The sequence below is a fragment of the Patella vulgata genome, chromosome 4 (assembly GCF_932274485.2).
Source record: "Patella vulgata chromosome 4, xgPatVulg1.2, whole genome shotgun sequence".
Classification (NCBI taxonomy): Eukaryota; Metazoa; Mollusca; class Gastropoda; family Patellidae; genus Patella; species Patella vulgata.
In genome coordinates, this window is record NC_065882.2 from 32,691,038 (window position 1) to 32,714,163 (window position 23,126).

Genomic DNA, 23,126 nt, shown 5'->3' on the forward strand with positions numbered 1-23,126 from the left:
CTGATAGGCCACTCATCGGCCAATTATGCTACTGAATAGTGAAACCGATAATTGGACCATCACTAAAAATAAATTTAAAATGATCGCCTTCAAATTATAGTCTCATGATTTAGTTTCGTTTAAAGAATTCCGTTCCAATATGCACCATGCCAGATTTCAACTTTCGCCAATGTAGGTCATTTCCTGTTTCACTGTGTTTTGTTGGTTGTAGGCGAAGATTTTTGTGAAATCTCTTAAAATAGACAGCAAAAAATATTTTTCGGAACATAGATGGATATATTTTATGTAAGTTGAATGTGTTAGCAGTGCAGATAACTGACAATTGTGAATTTTGCCGTCCGCTGAAAGAAGTAAACTAGTTATAAACTTTTGCGACAAGCTTTTGACCGTTCGGATGTTAGATGTTACGTCCTCAGAATATCAAAGAGTAACATCTAACTTGTTGGATTATAGGAAAACTGAAATTATCCACAGCAAACTACGACTTAACTTTCATGCAGTGACTAATAAATGGTCACCTGTTTTTTAGACACATCTCTGAAAATCCAGCTTGCAATTGTGGTCACCTTTTTGAGGATAGCGAACACTATCTTTTACACTGACACTGTCCAAACTTCAATACTTTTCGAAGAAAAACCATTTCTACATTACCTGATGAGTATAAGAACAGCAAAACTCTACTCTACGGCTTGCATGACTCCACAAACGAAATTTATAACCTTATCTTTACAACAGTTCAATCATGGCAGTGGCTATTTGCCACATGTGGTAAGCAAGAATTTCAAAATGGCCTTACGACTACAGACCGCAATTGTTACCCGATTTTAATAAAACTTACAGATTATGATAACATTGATAACATCTCTGATTAGCAAAACTTTCGGCCATTTCCGGTTGGCGGTTTCCGAGATATGGGGTTACCACACATTTCATGTGGCAAAGCTACAGACCGCAATTATGAACCGATATCCATGAAACTTACAAAATATGATAACATTAATAATACTGTATCTCAGAGTAGCCAAAATTTTGATCACTTCCGGTTAGCGGTTTCCGAGATGTCAGGTTACCACACATTTCATGTGGCACGGTTACAGACCACAATTATCAACCAATTTCCATGAAACTTACAGAATCTGATAACTTTAATAATATCTCAGAGTAGCCAAAGTTTCGGCCAGTTCCGGTTAGCGGTTTCCAAGATATCAGGTTACCACACATTTCATGTGGCACGGCTACAGACCGCAATTACCAACCGATTTCAATAAAACTTGCAGATTATAATAAAATTAATAATATCTCAGAGTAGCCAAAATTTCGACCACTTCCAGTTAGCGGTTTCCGAGATATCAGGTTACCACACATTTCATATGGAACGGCTACAGACCACAATTATCAACCGATTTCAATGAAACTTGCAGATTATAATTACTTCAATACTATCTCAGAGTAGCCAAAATTTCGGCCACTTCCAGTTAGAGGTTTCGGAGATATCAGGTTACCACACATTTCATGTGGCACGGCTAGAGACTGCAATTACCAACCGATTTCAATGAAACATGCAGATTATAATAACATTAATAATATCTCAAGAGTAGTTAAAATTTCGACCACTTCCGGTTAGCGGTTTTGGAGATATCAGGTTACTACACATTTCATGTGGCACGGCTACAGACCACAATTATCAACCGATTTCCATGAAACTTACAGAATATGATAACATTAATAAAATCTCAAAGTAGCCAAAATTTAGACCACTTCCGGTTAGCAGTTTCCGAGATATCAGGTTACCACACATTTCATGTGGCACGGCAACAGGCCGCAATTATGAACCGATATCCATGAAACTTACAGAATATGATAACATTAAAGGAGTACTTCACTTTACAAACTTTTCGTGATTTATGATAATTTTCAAATAAAAGAGTCAATTTAAGATGTAAAACAGTATAAAAAACATAAAAAATAAACGAGTTATCTTTCCCTAGTTAGCTCTTTCGCCATGGCGTTATGATTTCTATGCTGTGACGTCACAGTTGAACAACAGCCTTTGTTTACATGTGCTTGTAGTACAGAAGTTTTTAGCACCTGATCGGCGAATTTTACAAAAAAATGGTTCTTTGTGCTGCTGTTGGTTGTAATAATGATTCAAGAAGAACGGCTGGCATTAGCTATTATAAAATCCAGTCTCGAGCAGTTGATATACAGAAGAAATGGATGATTAATCTAAGACGAAAAAACTACGTAGTCACGGCACACTCTTGTATTTGTTCCGATCATTTTGAAGAGGGCTGTTTCGTTTGAGATTTGCAGGCAGAACTTTTAAAAATTACGAGGCCTCGTAAGATTAAAGATGACGCCTTACCAACAGTTTTCAATCATGGCATGAAGAGTTTACCAACAAAACGGAGACTACACACGGAACAACGTCTGAATGCAAAATAAAGAAAATCGGTAAGCGAAATTATGATGCAGATATTTTGTTTACTGACGCGGCACCGGAGCCACTAGTAAAGTAGAAAGATTCGTGGCATTTTATTTTTATTAAAATTACTGTAGAATAGTTTGAATCTACTATAAAATGAAAATGAATTTCCATGTAAAATACATCTATTGTATAGTTCTAAGCCAAAATCATCTAGGTCTAACAAAGGGGATCTATGGAAAGTTGCATGTGTTTTTGAATCCACGAATGTGCGTGGCAAGGAGTAGGTTCGCATGTCCAATTCATTGGTTTTCTCGGGGTCCCCCGGTTTCCTGTCATCACTTAAGACCCCTACGAACAAGTGAATTATTGAAATAAAATTGAACCATGTGTTAGCCCCAAAATGACATAGTTTGTGTCGAGTGGAAGTTACATGTAAATCCCATTTCTCTTGTTTTAAAATCGCTAGATATATGTTTATTATTGTTTTACAGGAAATCCATAACATAATATTAAGTGATGTGTCCAACATCAGTACCAGTACTGGTAATCTAATACAAGACAATCCTGAATCAGATATTTCAACTTTCGAAGCAGAACATACATATCAAAGAACGGAAGAAAGGGGCTTTCAAACTGATTACATTTTATTTCCGGATGTTTTTCCAGCTAATACCTTCAAAGGAACTGTTTCAAGGGCTACGCAAACATTTCCGAAATATTGTAATTCTTCAACCCAATACAGAGAAGAAGATTTTCTTGATGTGCAAAGTTTATTAGAATGTCATTCATACTGTTCTACTTCAATATCAACCCACTCTCTTGATAATTCACATAATCCACAAACCAGTACACCAAAAAAGAAAGTACCTATAGAATTTCTTTCTGATTCATCATCATCATCATCTGATGCACGTGACACGGATTACCAACCTAGTCAGGGTGTTGGAGATAGTTCATTTTGTTCAAGTAATGGTAGTTTTTCCAGTGACGATGCAAACCCTAACATCTGTTTAAGTAAATTAAATACAGTAGAACCACATGTAGATAGAAAATATATTGTTTTTGAAAGTTCTTTATGTAAGCTTTTTAAATTTTGCCAAATTTGTGGTAGTAACATTATTAATACAACAAAAAGTACTAGCGGTTCATTATTAAAGGTAAAAATTGTTTGTGTTTTTGGACATAGTTGTACTTGGAACTCACAACCATACATCCGGAAAATGCCTGCTGGAAATTTACTGATTGCTGCAGCTTTACTCTATGCTGGGTGCTCTTATGCTAAAATGGAAGAGTTTGCCGATTTATTAAATCTAGAATTTTTTGGACATTCGACGTATACTATTCAAAAAAAGTAGGGGATATTTGATTTTCGGGGCATAATACTAAAATATGCAAATGACTACGAAAAAAGTCACTATAGAACCTAACAGAAGAAACATTTCCAGTTACATGTGACGCCCAAACGCACCAATAGCTACCGCATGGAATGCAGGTGATGCTTGGGATCATCATGGGGGTCCAACCCAAGATTTGCACGACTCTGACTTTGAATGTTACAGTCATTGTGGCATTGAATTCCAGGGTGGAAACATCAGTTTAATTGTTTTAGTGACCAGAAAACAAATTTTGATATGCGTCGGCTTACCCAAAATGAAAGGTTACGTGCCCTTGGCATGCTACAGATCGACACAACACAGGCGGTTGTGGCGCGGACGATGAATGTTTCTCAGTCTGTCATAAGCAGGCTATGGTCCAGATACCGTGATACACAATCTGTACAGGACAGACCACGTTCAGGTCGACCAAGGGCGACAACTCAAGCCCAGGATCGATTTATCCGTACCTTGGCCTTGAGATATCGTGTCATCACAGCAAATCAGATCAGCGCTCGTCTTCAAACAGACACTGGTGTGAGAGTGAGTGGCCAGACGATTCGGAATCGACTGCATAGGGGTCACCTTCGCGCCCGACGTCCTCGCGTGATCCCTTGTTTGAGAGATCATCACATTCAGGCAAGACGTCGTTGGTGTAGGGATCGTCAACACTGGGATAATCGACGCTGGAGCAATGTGATGTTTTCAGATGAGTCAAGGTTCACTGTTGATTTTTTGGACAGACGTAGGAGGGTGTGGCGTCGTCGAAACGAGCGCTTCCAAGACGTTAACGTCATCAGACATGATCGATTTGGGGGTGGTTCTGTTATGGTGTGGGGAGGCATCACTGTTGCTGGAAGAACGGCTTTACATGTTGTTGCAGGGCGTGTTACAGGCCAGTACTACCGGGACAACATCTTGGCAGTCCATGTTGTGCCGTTCGCACGACGTCATGGCCGCCGTTTCATCTTCCAGGATGACAACGCAAGATGTCACAGGGCCAGGATCGTTACAGGTTACCTCCAACAACAGAACATCACCACATTACCTTGGCCAGCACTGAGTCCCGACCTCTCCCCCATCGAGCATGTCTGGGACATGCTTGGACAGAGGTTACGTCAACGTCAACAACGTCCTGCCAATGTCCAAGAACTTGCTGCTGCGTTGCAACAGGAATGGGACAATCTGGACCAAAATGACCTTAGACGTCTCATTAGGAGTATGCCACGTCGGATCAATGCTTGTTTGGCAAACAGAGGAGGATTTACCCGTTACTGACTTGGTTGTGATGCTGTGGTAACTTTGCTGTTTGACCCCGGGTATCATTTTACCCTTATAATGGTCAGTCTGTGCCTTACTTAGTCTAACGATCATTTGGAATAAATCGATGAATGTGAACTTCATTTCATTTTGTCATTTGTTTCTTCGTCAGTTTCATTAGGTGACTTTAATAACACTTAAAAATCAAATATCCCCTACTTTTTTTGAATAGTATATTATAAAATACAAACAGATTTATACACTATAATTAACGAGGCTTGGACAAAAGAAAGATTATCTGTTGAGAATGAATTAGTTGGCAGAGTACTGTGTGTATCTGGGGATGGAAGATGTGACAGTCCAGGATTCAGTGCAAAATATTGCACTTATTCCCTGCTTGATAGTGGTAGAGGAAAGTTAATTAACTTCAGTGTTGTACATGTTGGGCAAGTTGAACTGAAATCCACAAACATGGAGAAAGAAGGTCTAAGGCAATGTTTGACAACACTGGACGAACGCTTGAATATTAATGTATTGGCAACAGACAGGCACATACAGGTCGGATGCATGTTACGAAAGGATTATCCGAATATTATCCATCAGTATGATGTCTGGCATGTATCAAAATCATTAATAAAAAAATTATCTGAGAAAGCCAAGTCCAAACAAAATGAGCCCTTAAAACCGTGGATTCAGTCGATCCGAAATCATTTTTGGTGGTGTGTCACAACATGTGACGGTAATATCATTCTTTTGAAAGAAAAATGGATTTCTGTTCTAAAACACTGTTCTAACATCCATGAGTGGACATCAAATGAACAGTTTCATCAGTGTGAACACCCAAAACTTTCAAAACATGAAGAAGCCCAAAAAATGTGGTTAAAACCTGGGTCTGCAGCATTCCAAGTATTACAAGACATTGTTTTGGATAAATCATTTTTGAAAGTTTTAGAAAAACTTACATTAGCATGTCACACTGGAGACCTTGAAGTTTATCATTCGATGATGCTAAAATATTGTCCAAAACGACAGCACTTTTCATTTGAAGGTATGGTTGCTCGGACCCAGCTTGCTGCTCTTGACCATAACAATGGGGTTGGCACGGATCAAGCAATAGCATCCAGCGGACCCAATGAAGGCACTTACAAATACAATCAAGTGTTCCCAAAACGAACGTCTGTCTGGGTGGCAAAGCCTATCTTTGAAAAAAAGACCTATGATTTTAAGATAGATTTGATGGCTAGAACTGTTGAGGTGAGAACTGCTGGAATTGTATTACCAATATTTAATTTACCAGTTGTGCCAGAAAACATTGCTTCTGTGCCTAAGCCGCCTAAGGATGAAACTGTGAGGAAACACAGATCGCGCATGTCTAAATCCATTTTAGACGAGTCACCAGCCGTATCAGAATTATTTTGTGAATAGTTCACAAAATACTGACATTCTTGTTTATATAAAAGATGAAGTTTGTTTGTTGATTATTTGTGGTTGAACATATAAGTTTATTATAAGTAATTTAATGATTCTATTTAATTTGTATTATGAAATCATAAGGTCTGTTATTGAGTCAAATGGTGTGCTTTGGATTCTCCACTTGTAAGTGACATAAATGTGACATTTTTTTATTAAGATGCATTATGTAAGATTTAGATAAAGAGTTGGCCATTCTCGGCTATAATGGTTTAAAAATGAATATATTGAAAATTTGTCTAATTACTGCATTCTGGGCGCTGTTATGACAAGAAATAGTGTAGTCTTGATTGCCAAGCACTATATTCACAAGATAAAAAAAACAAGTCTCGGTTATCTTCAATAAAGGCAGCTATCTAAAAACTTTATTTTTAAATGGTAGTAACATAGTGAATTTTAGAAATTTATTCTGCCCACTTAAAACCAGTATAATGACCAGTTGAAGATGGGAATATTGTCCTTATTTCAGCAACAACACAGGATGGTATTACTTTTCTGATGTGTCTTCCCAATCTTTGATGTATCCAATATATGAACTGTCTATAGGCTTGGTGTCGTAAAACGCTGAAAGAAAAAAAAAAAAATAGGGGTTGTTACATTTTAACTAGGGTAATAATACTATTTGAAAAGGAAAGATGTCTTTGTTATCTGCTCTGCATTGTGTAATCAGATCTATAATATGCACTTATGTCGTAGTTATGTACATACATATATGTATGAATAAGTTTTATGAATAAGTTTGAATTGAAGATACAACTTTAATACATTTTTAGTATTCTGTATAATATGTATATACTTTTTCTTTTTACTAAAATAACTTGTATTGTAATGTAAATTGTTTTTTTTTTTCACACCTCATTTGGTGTCACTTGTGTCAAATGGGGTCTACCAACACATTTTATTTGTATTTTATTAGTATTGTTCTGATAATCTCGTTTGTATGCAATAACGTACCTTTATGAGAGTTTGTTGTAGATAAATCATATTTATTTACAAAAGAAAAACAACCAACCACTGGTTTCCAAGCTGATCTACTTCCAATTTGTTTATTTATAACGTGTTTTTTGATTGGCTAAAGAGTGTTTCCCGTACATATTGTCCAATGAAATGATAGAACAGCAGCCAAAGTATCTATTTATAGTAATGTGAGAAAATGTCGCCGAACTGTAACTCGGTAACTATAAACTGAAAGTTAAAACTTACTCATTTGAAATCGGCTGGGCTTTGTCTCCTCGCACATCAGCCCTAGCAATAGCCGAAACTTTAAGGACTTTGGCATTTAAGCAAACTGTACGAAAATCCTCATTTTCTATTACACACAAGGTTGTATGGGCGAGTCGGTGAGAAATAACGTTGGTTTCCTTGCAGCACACACATTCGTCTGACAATGGCATCGAAGAACAATTAGTGCACAGATACCAGTCTGTATTTCCTACTCGAGTATTATTATCAATAACTTTGTCCTCCGATGTATCGGTATCCGAATCCGTTCGCATTTCACCCGGAGAATATTCTGGCTCGAATTGGTAAGGTGCTATCATAGCGGAGTTCCGAGCAGCCATTACAAACAATGCTGGATACGGCTTTACTTTGTTCGCGAGTGACGTCATAATTCCATCGCGTGATATTCCTGGTTTTCAAAAGAAGAGTTCTATTTGGCAATATGGCGGCGCCCATGGCTCTTACAAATTGTTTTATAATGCCAATTAAAATATAAATAAAAATAGTTACTTAATGGGAATTGCGGGGCTTATTTGTATGAATCAAATACTTGCTTTAATAAATATTTCCATGAATAATGGAGTACTCCTTTAATAAAATCTCAGAGTAGCCAAAATTTTGACATCTTCAGGTTACCACACATTTCATGTGGCACGGCTACAGACCACAATTATCAACCGATTTCCATGAAACTTACACAATATGATAACATTAATCATATCTCAGAGTAGCCAAAAATTCGACCACTTCCAGTTAGCGGTTTCGGAGATATCAGGTTACCACACATTCCATGTGGCACGGCTACAGACCGCAATTACAAACGGATTTCAATGAAACTTGCAGATTATAATAACATTAATAATATCTCAGAGTAGCCAAAATTTCGACCACTTCCGGTTAGCGGTTTCGGAGATATCAGGTAACCACAGGAAACAAAAATTAGACATTGCACCAACCGCAGACAAAATTATTACAAAAAGAAAAGCAAAGGATCCGAAATATTTGCAAAGGCTGCCAGAAAAGCCAGATTGACACATTCAAAGTCCGTAACTAAAACAACAAATAAAGGCTAAACAGAAATGATCTTAGTGTGTTGTAATATTGTACATATTGTATATATTCTTAGTTGGAGGGCAAACAATGTGAATTGTTAACTTTATTTATTTTTTTAGTAAGTATTCTGTAAGTGAGGATAATGACCGAAGACTGTCCATTATGTAAAAGAAAGAACAACGGAGGGGCGTTAGCCCCGAAGTTTTGCGTTGTATTTACATAATGGACAGTCTGAGGCTATTATCAAACTTAAAACATAGCACTATAGAGATACAAATAATGGATAGTTTTCTAAAACAACAAGCCATAGAATAATGGATATATTCTTAAAACAACATGCACCTGCTCATGAATGCATGTGACAAAACACTCCAGTCATACAATGCAAACATACAGACAGTCCAAAATATTCTACATACAACACAGTCGAAAACAAATATTAATAATGAGAATATATTATGTGATAAGCATTTGGATACTGATTACATTGGTAGGGTGACCCACCATAAATAAATATCTCCATATATCTCGACAATTACGCCACAATATTTATATATATGCCAAGCCTCAAATTAGTTTCACACAATTATAGTCACTAAATAAACGATCATGTTGTACTTAATAAGCTATGACCATTAATCATCTATAAATAATAGACTGAAAACTGGTTCCAAGTGTCGTCCATAACATCCAGACACTTTTGAATAAAAGATAGGTTACGTGCCCTTGTTTTGAAATTAGTCTCTCTTAACCAGTCTATCGACCATTCTACGTCTGATTGACAGGTCGGGATAATCAAGACTACTTTTTTACGAAACATAACAGAAAGCTAGAACAAGAAATTGAATTTAGAAATAAGCACGTTAGGTAGCTCAACAATCGTTTTAAGAACCTTGTAAAAGTAAAATGAAACTACTGCTAGTATCATGTTCCTGTCTAACCCGAGTGATTCAGAGATATTATTTGTACTAAACCAAAAGATGCCGCTCTTAACGGTACAGTTAATGATAAAGCGATTTAAAAAATGAAACAAACGTATTTTCTAAATCTGCTGTAATAACCAAGAAGCTTAATTTCACTGCTATTCAAAATCGTCAACAATAAATTTTTTACGGCTGTAATAGTTGATAGATTTGTAGAGAATTGCACGTGCCATGGCTATTTATAGTATCATACTGTCAGAAAGTTGGTCTCGGCACGGCGACTGTGCACGCTTCAGTGGTAGTCTCGAACTATCAGCGGTAGACTTTATTTCTGTAGAGTACATGGGTCACCCTAACATTAGTAATGTACTCAATATGGAAGGTAATAGCGGTAAAAACTGTGATGATCTTGATATGGGGGATAATAGCTGTCAAAGTTGTGATGGAAAGGCTGCTCACGAGAATGATTTAGATATTGATAACTGTGGTTAATATGGAGGGTACTAGCTGTCCCAATTTTGATTTAAAAATTAATATATACTCTGATATAAGTGACAGGACACAGGATCAAAGGCACAAACCCATTCACGAAATTCAAACTCAAAACTGTCATTATGGTGAAACGGTGATATATTTGAACGTTTTTTGATATACCATATTTTTACGCTATTTGAGAATTAAGGGAGGCCATTTTGTCTGTCAGTTTTGGGCCGATTTTCACGAAATTCGAACTCAGTCGTCCTTAGGGTATAACGGTGATATAATAATACGTTTTTATACGCCCACATTTTGATGTGGACGTATATTGTCGTCGCCCCTGTCCGTACGGACCTCCGTCCACAATTTGTTTGTGGACTCTCTACAGGTCACAATTCTTGTCCGATTTTGACGAAACTTGAAATATAGGTTTATCCCCAAAAGATCTCGGCTGCTTTCGATATTGGCATGTATCGGATTGAAACTTCATGGATTATGGCCCCTGTTTGTACGAAAAATCACGTTTTTAGCTTGTGGACCCTATAGAAGTCACAATTTTTACCCGATTTTGTTGAAACTTGACATGTAAGTTTATAACCCAAAGATCTCAGTTCATTTCGATATTCGTGCATATCGGACCGTAACTTCCTGAATCATGGCCCCTGATTGTACGAAAAGTCGCGTTTTTAGCTTGTGAACCCTATAGAGGTCATAATTTTTATCTGATTTAAAAAACCGTATTATTATATCACCGTTACACCCTAAGAAAGGTTGAGTTCAAATTTCGTGAAAATCGGCCCAAAATTGACAGACAAAATGGCCGTCGTTCGTTCTCAAATAGCGTTAAAATATGGTATATCAATGTTGTGGACACTATAGAGGTCACAATTTTTATCCGATTTTCTTGAAACTTGAAATCTAAGTTGATAACTTCATGAATTATGGCCCCTGATTGTACGCAAAAACGCGTTTTTTGGCTTGTGGACCCTATAGAGGTCATAATTTTTATCCGATTTAAAAAAACGTGTTAATATATAACCGTTACACCTTAAGGATGGCTGAGTTTGAATTTCGTGAAAATCAGCCCAAAACTGACAGACAAAATGGCCGCCCTTCGTTCTCTAATAGCGTAAAAATATGGAGGTCACAATTTTTATCCGATTTTGTTGAAACTTGAAATGAAGTTTATAACTCGAAGATCTTGGTTCCTTTCGATATTTGCGCATATCGAATTGTAATTTCCTGAATTATGGCCCTTGATTGTAGAAAAAATCACTTTCGTTTTAGCTTGTTTTCTATCCATCTCTCGAAAATGTGGGCGTATCCTGCCTGGCAGCCGCTGGTTATCCGATTTTGTTGAAACTTGAAATGTAAGTTTATAACACAAAGATCTCAGTTCCTTTCGATATTCGCGCATATTGAATTGTAATTTCCTGAATTATGGCCCTTGATAGTAGGAAAAATCACTTTCTTGTTAGCTTGTTCTCTATCCATCTCTCGAAAATGTGGGCGTATCCTGCCTGGCAGCCGCTGGTTTAGCTTGTGGTCCCTCTGGAGGTCACAATTATTATCCGATTTAAAAAAACGTTTGATTATATCACCGTTACACCATATTGAAGGTTGAGTTCGAATTTCGTGAAAATCGAACCAAAATTGCCGGACAAAATGGCCGCCGATTGTACACGAATAGTGTAAAAATATGGTATATGTCAAGGTTCGATTTTGATGAAACTTGAAATTCATGTTTATAACCTAAAGATCTTGATTCCTTTCGATATTGTTGCATATCGGATCGTAACTTCATGAATTATGGCCCCTGATTATACGAAAAATCGCCTCTTTTAGCTTGTGGTCCCTCTGAAGGTCACACTTATTATCTGATTTTAAAAATCGTTTGAATATATCACCGTAACACCATAATAAAGGTTGAGTTCAAATTTCCTGAAAATCAAACCAAAACTGCCGGACAAAGTGGTCGCCACTTGTACGCGAAAGGTGTAAAAATAAGGTATATCAAGGTTGTGGACCCTGTAGAAGTTCCATTTTTAATCCGATTTTGTTGAAACTTGAAATGTAAGTTTATAACCCAAAGATCTTGGTTCCTTTCGATATTCGCGCATATCGGACGGTAACTTCCTGAATTATGGCCCCTGATTGTATGAAAAATCACTTTCTTTTTAGCTTGTTCTCAATCCATCTCTCAAAAATGTGGGCGTATTCTGCCTGGCAGCCGCTGGTTTTAAATCGGATAAAAATTATGACCTCTATAGGGTCCACAGGCTCAAAACATGTTTTTTTGTTCAATCCAGGGCCATAATCCAGGAAGTTACGGTCCGATATGCGCCAATATCGCAAGGAATTGAGATCTTTGGGTTATAAATACACATGTTCAGTTTCATCAAAATGGGCTAATAATTGTGACCTCTAGTGTGTACAGTCAGGGGCCATTAAACGGATAAGTGACATATAACGGACGGATTTAAGTGGAATTCTTTATGTAGACAAACACGTGAAATCAATATTCGGTCATGTGACATTTCGGTAACTATGACTTTTAAAGTAATTTCATGTTCTGTAATTTAATTTGTTTAGAGAATAAATTATCCCAAAATACATGTTCATTTTTCAGATACGTGTCTATTATTGATATTTTCTTAAACAATCGTCTATTATTTATAAAACTGTCCATTATTTATTGAAAACAATGGACAGTTTTATAAATAATAGACGATTGTTTAAGGAAATCGTACATTCTCCTATATAATGGTTAAAAACATCAGAGGGTGACGTCATATCTATGTTTTAAACTAATTTACTCAGTATTTTTGCTTACCGGTTACTTTAACTGATATTTCTGTAAATGGTAGAAGTATCAATTACATAAGTTTTGTATACTAAACGTTAGCATGGGGCAGAACTTTATAAAAAACAAACAAATTCTAATGGTTTTCTGATAATTACTTCATGAGTTGTTACATTTAATCAGATTTTAGTGTATTATAAATGTTTCATTAGCGAAAAAAGTAAAAGTATGCGACAACACTTGTTGACTGCCCGGACGATTTAGCTGCTGTGGGCGTATGTTTTGTTGCCTGGCAACCTATTTTTGATAATTACTGCCATAGTTATGGCCCTTGATCACTTCAAAAAATCTTGTGGACGTTCTAGAGGCCAAAGTTAATATCCGATTGACTTCAGATTGATACACAGAGTTTAAGGTTTTGAGATGAACAAGTATATTGATTTTCAATGAATTTTGATAACTTGAACAGCTAAATCCATGATATTTATGACAAAAACAGTCGGCTCACAAGGCCGACCCGGCATCTTCAAAATAAACTGATGTCGGCCCGTCCAGTTATTTATCGGTGACGGACCGACGTAAGTTTTAAACACTGTTTCGTATACTAAACGTAAGCATGAGGCAGAACTTTATAAAAACTAAACAAATTCTAGTGATTTTATGATAATTACTTCATGAGTTGTTACTCTTAATCAGATTTTAGTGTATTATAAATGTTTCATTACTGAAAAAAGTAAAAATATGTGACAACTCTTGTTGTCTGCCCGGACGATTTAGCTGCTGTGGGCGTATGTTTCATTGACTGGCAACCATTCTTTATACTACTATGTAGTATAAAAGCTATTGTTTTTGTTCGGATTATTATTATTGTTGTTATTATTTTTTCTTCCATCGCGTTTTTGGAAAAAGTACATACTCTACAGAATTAAACTCTATACTATCCGAAAGGTGTTTAGTTGGAATCGTGAATGAATCACTAAAAATTTAAAAATGGTTTGGTTTTTTTTTTCAAAGTGCCAATATTTGAACTTCGAGTGTTTTACTGTTATTTGAAGTATTTATGTGTTCAGTTCTTTAGTGCAACTGAACTCTGACCGGTAAAGCGAATACTGTTTACATCCTTACCCGATACCCCTCCATAGGTAGGGGACATTTATTGCTTCAGCAATACTCTAAGAATTCTTATTTAATAAAACAAGTTATCATCCCACCTGACTTCCATGTGATAATAACTTCTAGTAATTGTTTCCTTACATTAGACATTGAATTTTATTGATTTTCAGATGACTTTGGCATTTAGTTCCAGCTCTACAGATATCATAGAACAAAATATAGATACAGATAGTTGGTGTGTGGAAGATGTTGATTTGTTTTATGAAACAAAGAGATGTGCACAATTTATTTTGGAGGGAAACTATGAAATGGTTCGTATAAAACTACTGAGAATATTAATAATGTGATATAATAAAGTGATATGAGATTATTGTTGTAGGTGGTCAAATTACGGATAAAATAACAACACAAGGGTTCCGTTTTCAACAGTTTAAGAGATAAATATTACCCTAACCGAGGTTATTAGGGTAATATTTGTCTTACACACCGACATCAATGTTAAATCTATCCTAACTGATTTCACCTACAGTATAAGACAATGATTTAGCCCATATCGGCCCTGTGACTGATATGACAAAATTAAGAAAACAAGTCGTAAGTTGCACATGCATTACATTTTAGTAACCAGGCACGGATCCAGTGGGGGGGCAGGTGGCCGTCCCCCCCCCCACTCGTCATCACTGTTCATTCCAGCACCTGCAGCCAGCAATGGGATTCCCAGATTTTAGTTTCTGTTTAATGAGGTTGTGACGAAGACTCAGGGGACTGCACCAAACCACTAATGCATGCGGCACTCTGATGATTACCCTTTGCTCCAATGGATGGCCCTCACCCCCCCCCCCTTCGACAAAATCCTGGATCCGGGCCTGGTAACCACATGTTCACAAACTGACATTCATTTCGTGTAATGTTATGAAATGATTTGGATGACGAACTGATCCACACAAATCAGTTTTTAGAAAATATGGCTGAAAAAGAAAACGTAGATTCTGACAAAGAATTATTTAAATTTAGTCAAAGTGCAGAATTTATGCAGAAAATATTTAATAAGGATTTAATGTACTCGGATATTTCGAATTATGAGATACAAATGATAAACGCTTTTTATACGCCCACATGGAAATGTGGTCGTATATTGCCGTCGCCTCCGTCCATCCGTCGGTCCGTCCGTCCGTCGTCCACAATTTCTTGTGAACACTCTACAGACTACATTTATCATCTGATTGTTTTGAAATTGATATATGTTGTTTGCATTAGTGAGATGAAGAATCCTATTTAATTTCAATAACTTCCGTTAATTTCGTCTGGAGTTATGGCCCTTGTTTCACTTTGTTGCACCTTGTGAACGCTCTAACGACAAAAGTTATCAACCGATCTGTATGAAATTTATATGCATCATTTAAATTAGTAAAACATAGAAGCCTATTGAATTTCAGCAATTTCCATTAATTACATCTAGAGTTATGGCCTTTGTTTCACTTTGTTGAATCTTGTGAATGCTCTAATGACAACAGTTATCATCCGATCTGTTTGAAATTGATATGCATCATTTAAATTAGTGAAATGAAGAAGCCTATTGATTTTGAGCAATTTCCGTTAATTACTCTGTGAGTTATGGCCCTTGTTTCACTTTGTTGTACCTTGTGAATGCTCTAACGACAAAAGTTATTATCCGATCTGTTTGAAATTTATATGCATCATTTAGATTAGTAAAACAAAGAAGCTTATTGAATTTCAGCAATTTCAGTTAATTACATCTAGAGTTATGGCCCTTGTTTCACTTTTGCTTCTTGTGAACGCTCTAACAACAAAAGTTATCAATTGATCTGTATGAAATTTATATGCATCATTTAAATTAGTAAAACAAAGAAGCCTATCGAATTTCAGCAATTTCCGTTAATTACATCTAGAGTTATGGTCCTTTTTTCACTTTGTTGAATCTTGTGAACGCTCTAATGACAACAGTTATCATCCGATCTGTTTGAAATTGATATGCATCATTTAAATTAGTGAAACGAAGAATCCTATTGAATTTCAGCAATTTCCTTTAATTACGCTGTGAGTTATGGCCCTTGTTTCACTTTGTTGTACCTTGTTTATGACAAAAGTTATTATCCGATCTGTATGAAATTTATATGCATCATTTAGATTAGTAAAACAAAGAAGCTTATTGAATTTCAGCAATTTCCGTAATTACATCTAGACTTATGGCCCTTGTTTCACTTTGTTGAATCTTTTGAACGCTCTAATGACAACAGTTATCATCCAATCTGTTTGAAATTAATATGGATCATTTAAATTAGTGCAACTAAGATGCCTATTGAATTTCAACAATTTCCGTTAATTACACCCTGAGTAATGTCCCATTTTTCACTTTGTTGTACCTTGTGAATGCTTTAACGAAAAAAGTTATTATCTGATCTGTATGAAATTTATAGTAGGTGTCACAGCTCCATTGCCGCGTTGGAAGAAAGTCATTTTTTCCAGATTTGTAACCCTTTTTATACGCCCACATTTTCATGTGGACGTATTATGCCGTCGCCCCTGTCCGTCCGTCCACAATTGTTTGTGGACTCTCTACAGGTCACAATTCTTATCCGATTTCGACGAAACTTGAAATATAGGTTTATCCCCAAAAGATCTTGGCTGCTTTCGATATTGGCATGTATTGGATCGAAACTTCATGGATTATGGCCCCTGTTTGTACGAAAAATCACGTTTTTAGCTTGTGGACCCTATAGAGGTCACAATTTTTATCCGATTTTGTTGAAACTTGAAATGTACGTTTATAACCCAAAGATCTCAGTTCCTTTCGATATTTGCGCATATCGGACAGTAACTTCCTGAATTATGGCCCCTGATTGTACGAAAAATCACGTTTTTAGCTTGTGGACCCTATAGAAGTCATAATTTTTATCCGATTTAAAAAAACGTTCTATTATATCACCGTTACACCCTAAGGATGACTGAGTTCGAATTTCGTGAAAATCGGCTGGTTAGCTTGTGGACCCTATAGAGGTCATAATTTTTATCCAATTTAAAAAAACGTATTATTATATCACCGTTACACCCTAAGGACAGCTGAGGTCGAATTTCGTGACAATTGGCTCAAAATTGACAGACAAAATGGCCGCCGTTTGTTCTCAAAAAGTGTAAGAATATGGTATATCAAGGTTGTGGACCCTAAAGAGGTCACAATTTTTATCCGATTTTGTTGAAACTTGAAATGTAAGTTTATACCCAAAGATCCCGGTTCCTTTCGATATTCGTGCATATCGGACCGTAACTTCCTGAATTATGGCCCCTGATTGTACGAAAAATCACGTTTTTAGCTTGTTATAGAAGTCATAATTTTTATCCGATTTAAAAAACCGTTCTATTATATCACCGTTACACCCTAAGGATGACTGAGTTTGAATTTCGAGAAAATCAGCCCAAAATTGACAGACGAAATGGCCGCCATTCGTTCCCAAATAGCGTAAGAATATGGTATATCAAGGTTGTGGACCCTATAGGGGTCACAATTTTTATCCGATTTTGTTGAAACTTGAAATGTAAGTTTATAACCCAAAGATCTCGGTTCCTTTCGATATTCGTGTATATCGGACCGTAACTTCCTGACTTATGACCCCTGATTGTACGAAAAATCACATTTTTAGCTTGTGAACCCTATAGAAGTCATAATTTTTACCTGATTTAAAAAAACGTATTATTATATCACCGTTACACCCTAGGGACGACTGAATTCAAATTTCGTGAAAATCGGCACAAAATTGACAGACAAAATGGCCGCCGTTCGTTATCAAATAGCGTAAGAAAATGGTATATCAAGGTTGTGGACCCTATAGAGGTCACAATTTTTATACGCCCACATTGAAATGTGGTCTTATATTGTCGTCGCCCCTGTCCGTCCATCCGTTCATCCGTCCGTCCGCTCTAGAGGCTCAAGTTAATATCCGATTGACTTTAAAATTACATACAGTGTTTAAGGCCATGAGACGAAGAAGCCTATTGATTTTTAGCGATTTTCGATAATTATTGCCAGAGTTATGGCCCTTGATCACTTTAAAAAATCTTGTGGACGCTCTAGAGGCCAAAGTTAATATCCGATTGACTTTAAATTTATACACAGTGTTTAAGGTCATGAGACGAAGAAGCCTATTGATTTTAAGCGATTTCCGATAATTATTGCCAGAGTTATGGCCCTTGATCACTTCAAAAAATCTTGTGGACGCTCTAGAGGCCAAAGTTAATATCCCAAAGATCTCGGTTTCTTTCGATATTCGCGCATATCGGACTGTAATTTCCTGAATTATGGTCCCTGATTGTACGAAAAATCGCGTTTTTAGCTTGTGGACCCTATGGAGGTCATAATTTTTATCCGATTTAAAAAAACGTATTATTATATCACCGTTACACCCTGAGGACGACTGAGTTTGAATTTCATGAAAATCGGCCCAAAATTGACAGACAAAATGGCCGCCGTTCATTCTCAAATAGCGTAAAAATATGGTATATCAAGGTTGTGGACCCTATAGAGGTAACAATTTTTATCCGATTTTGTTGAAACTTGAAATATAAGTTTATAACCCAAAGATCTCGGTTCCTTTCAATATTTGCCCATATCGGACCGTAACTTCCTGAATTATGGCCCCTGATTGTACGAAAAATCATGTTTTTAGCTTGTGGACCCATTAGAGGTCATAGTTTTTATCCAATTTAAAAAAACGTATTATTATATTACCGTTCCACCCTAAGGACAGTTGAGTTTATATTTTGTGAAAATCGCCCCAAAATTGACAGACAAAATGGCCGCCGTTCGTTCTCAAATAGCGTAAAAATATGGTATATCAAGGTTGTGGACCCTATAGAGGTCACAATTTTTATCTGATTTTGTTGAAACTTGAAATGTAAGTTTATAACACAAAGATCTCGGTTCCTTTCGATATTCACGCATATCGGACCATAACTTCCTGAATTATGGCCACTGATTGTATGCATCATTTAAATTAATAAAACAAAGAAGCCTATAGTATTTCAGCAATTTCCGTTAATTACATCTAGAGTTATGGCCCTTGTTTCACATTGTTGAATTTTGTGAACGCTTGAACGACAAAAGTTATCACCCAATCTGTATAAAATTCATATGCATCATTTAAATTAGTGAAATGAAGAAACCTATTGAATGTCAGCAATTTCTGTCAATTACTTCTCGAGCTATGGCCCTTGTTTTACTTTGTTGAACCTTGTGAACGTTCGAACGACAAAAGTTATCATCCGATCTGTATGAAATTGATATGTATTATTTGAATTAGTAAAACGAAAAAGTCTGTCGAATTACTTCCAGAGTTACAGCCCTTGTTTTAGTTTTTAGAACCTTGTGAACCCTCAAACGACGAAAATTATAATGTCATCTGTATGAAATTGTCTATTAAATGCCCCCTAATTACCTACAAAAGAACAAATATACGACAACTCTTGTCGACCGCTTGGACGATTTAGCTGCTGTGGGCGTATGTTTAGTTGCCTGGCAACCTATCTTTAATTTCGAGTGACAAGTCATCAGTGAATGTGCAAACAGTTGGTCAGTGTGACAGAATAATAAACACGATAGTGAGCGAAAAATCCTGTGTGTGCTGGAAGATATGAGGATATAAGATTGTATTTTATGGATGTCTAGGTTCGTCTCGGAAGTAAGCAAAATAAAATGATGAATATTACCCGTATTTAGTTATGGGAATAGTTTCACATTTTCTGGATTAAGAATAAAACTGATATGGATATACTACATACTCCAGAATTTGAGTTTCAGACAAGTTCTTGATGGTCAGATGAAGAAGCTAAGTAACATGGGCCTGGCAAAGTTCGTCTTCTGAATCTTTTGACAACATTGTACAAAAAGGTGAATAAAATGTTAAAAGAAAGAATTTGTGTCCTTTTTCATTGCAGAGTGAAGTAAACCTGTTGTGACGTCATCTGAGAGGGTGATATCCGATATTGTCCCTAGGGCCGATATCAGATATCGCCCTCTGATGACCTCACAACAAGTTGATATGTTTTAGAACATGCATGGGAGATCAATGGAAATAACATCCCAAGGAGTGTAAATATCCAATAAAAACCTTGAAAGTATACAATTAACATAACAAAAAACACATATAATCAATCAGACATTTAAAATCAATTCATTCATACTCATTAAAATAATATATTACGTATCTGGCCGAATGGGTTTTGTTGTACAGGTATACATGCGTAGCTAACTTGTAGACCGCGTCTCTCACTAGTGGGTTAGTCTTAATCGTGTAAAGGTGTCACGTGACAAGTGTGCCACTGGCGTCAGAGGGATGAGGGAGAAAAGAGTATGAGACAGGCCGACAGCACTGCTCCATTGTTCTTTGTAGTTTATTTTCCGATTAAACGTCTACAACCCATGGTTTGTGTTGGCAACCCATTCAACTCTGCTGCTCGGTTACAATTGGCGTCACCGTTAGGATTGCGAACAAATTTTTGGTAAGAATTTTCCTGTTTTAATGTTTTCAAGTATTTTCCCGAAGAGAAAATGGTGGTGGGTTGAAGAGCATATCACCTGCTTGATTGCACGTTTGTTTTATGCGCCCACATTGAAATCTGGTCGTATATTGTCGTTGCCCCCCTCTGTCCGCCATCGGTCCGGCCTCCACAATTGCTTGTGGACGCTCTAGAGGCTAAAGTTAATATCCGATTAAACTTTAAATTTATACAGTATTTACGGTCATGAGACGAAGAATCCTATTGATTTTCAGTGATTTCCGATAATTACTGCCAGAGTTATGGCACTTGATCTCTTTGAAAAATCTTGTGGATGCTCTAGAGGCCAAAATGTATGCAACAATGAACAACTTACAATTTTTTTACAACGTATCATTATATCTTCGTCTATAACTTAGATGTAATCCATCAATTATTGGCTGCTATAAAATCCAAACTTTAAATTATATACGTCATACGATGAGCTTGCAGCTTCAGTTAATCTAAATCAATCATTCATAGAGCACTCGATCCACTCCACAGGGCGCTTAACGGTAAGTCACGTGGTCAGAAACGTGCCATTTTTGGGACTATATTCTTAGTCTGTCTGTTTAATCGGCGACAAATCTCCGCTGTGACAATATACATCTACTTTAAATGTCGCCCAATTCATTTCGGTGGAAGCGGATATTGAATAAAGCCATTTCACACACGTGTACATTACATGCGCATGTCATATATTTATACAATGTCCACGATGTGTTACATGTAATTGTCGCCTTCACTCCATTATTTTGAGTAGCCTACACTTTCTGAATGATTCCATTCTTTTGTACGAATGCATGACCACTTGGACCAACTAATAGAACACTCGGACGAAACAAAAAAGACTACTCGGACCATACAAAAGGACCACTCGGACCAATAATAAAGTGTTGTTTTAATACGTTTATATTTGTGTTTGTATTAATATGACTACTCGAATCAATAATAAAGTGTTGTTTTAATTGTTGTTTTAATAATTGATAATAGTGTTTGTTTTAGTATGCATATGTTTTCTTTGAAATAATAAAGTGTTATGTACTTACCTGTCGCATTGTTTCATCATGAAGCACATCAAAGAAAAACAATTAAATTGTTGATGTAATAAAGATATATATTTGCTAATATGTACTTACCGGCAGCGGATATTCTAAAGTTATGTATATACTCACCTATAAATTGTTCGCCTCTTTGTATTATGATACAATATGTTATTAATGATTAAAATCATTAATAACATATTGTCTGTATTATATTTTTAAAATGAATAAGTCAAGCCTTATAATGTAATTTAATTGGTCCGTGTGGTCCTTTGGGTTGGTCCGAATAGCAAGGATAAATATGGGTCCGATATTATGGAATATAGATGCAGGTTTGGTTTTTTTTTCTCCTTTTTTTTCTAACAATATTTATTCAATATTTACATATTATAAAGATACAATGTTCAATTATGGGATCTGAAAACAAGCCGTACAGTTATATAAATGCATTGTTTATAATTATAATCACGATTTACATACAGTTATAATTACAAAAGCAAATGCAGGTTCAATCAAGAAACTTGCGTGTTTACCGTCTAGTATAACTTTCGAGCTTCTGATATCTAGATTTTAAACGTAAACATATACATGTATGTATAAACTTCTAGATTGCAGTTACACAGGGTACATGTATATGCAGTAGGAATTCGGGAAGTTGGACGTACAAAAGAATGGAATCATTCAGAAATTGTACTCAAAATAAGAAAATTATAACGGAGTGAAGGCGAGAATTACATGTAGGCCTAACACACTCATGGACATTGTATAAATATATGACATGCACATGTAATGTACACATGTGTGAAATGGCTTTATTCAATATCCGCTTCCCCCGAAATGAATTGGGCGACATTTAAAGTAGATGTATATTGTCACAGCGGAGATTTGTCGCCGATTAACACAGACAGACTAAGAATATAGTCCCAAAAATGGCGCGTTTCTGACCACGTGACTTACCGTTAAGCGCCCAGTGGAGTGGATCGAGTGCTCTATGAATGATTGATTTAGATTAACTGAAGCTGCAAGCTCATCGTATGACGTATATAATTTAAAGTTTGGATTTTATAGCAGCCAATAATTGATGGATTACATCTAAGTTATAGACGAAGATGTAATGATACGTTGTAAAAAAAATTGTAAGTTGTTCATTGTTGCATACATTTTGGCCGACGTTATATGCATGTACAGTGCGTTAGAAAAAAATCCTAACCGATACAGAATGCCGGTAAATGTTTTCCCGAGATTACCGAACTCATTTTGTTGTTATTCAAACCAGCCTGTACATTATACATGTACACGTTTTCACGGCAGCATTACTATATTACAACTCCTTCAATATAAACATTTCATTAAAATCTGAACAACAGATTGGATGTTCAGTAACAGAATTGAATACCTGGCATAATTGGACAC

The 23,126-nt window shown here is 36.3% G+C and overlaps 2 protein-coding genes across 3 annotated transcripts in view; both read left to right on the plus strand.

Annotated features, from left to right (window-relative positions):
• LOC126817151 (2-(3-amino-3-carboxypropyl)histidine synthase subunit 2) overlaps nt 1-23,126 on the plus strand; it is a 109,165-nt gene that overhangs the window by 2,895 nt on the left and 83,144 nt on the right. For both annotated transcript variants that reach the window (XM_050543996.2, XM_050543997.1), the window contains one exon: nt 14,292-14,432. In XM_050543996.2, the coding sequence (XP_050399953.1) occupies nt 14,292-14,432 (141 nt within the window). Of the gene's footprint in view, nt 1-14,291; nt 14,433-23,126 lie in introns of those variants that run through there.
• Nucleotides 5,011-8,226, plus strand: LOC126817165 (uncharacterized). Its single transcript, XM_050544017.2, has one exon. It carries the CDS (start codon nt 5,533-5,535, stop codon nt 6,484-6,486), a length of 954 nt encoding a protein of 317 aa, XP_050399974.1. The 5' UTR covers nt 5,011-5,532; the 3' UTR covers nt 6,487-8,226.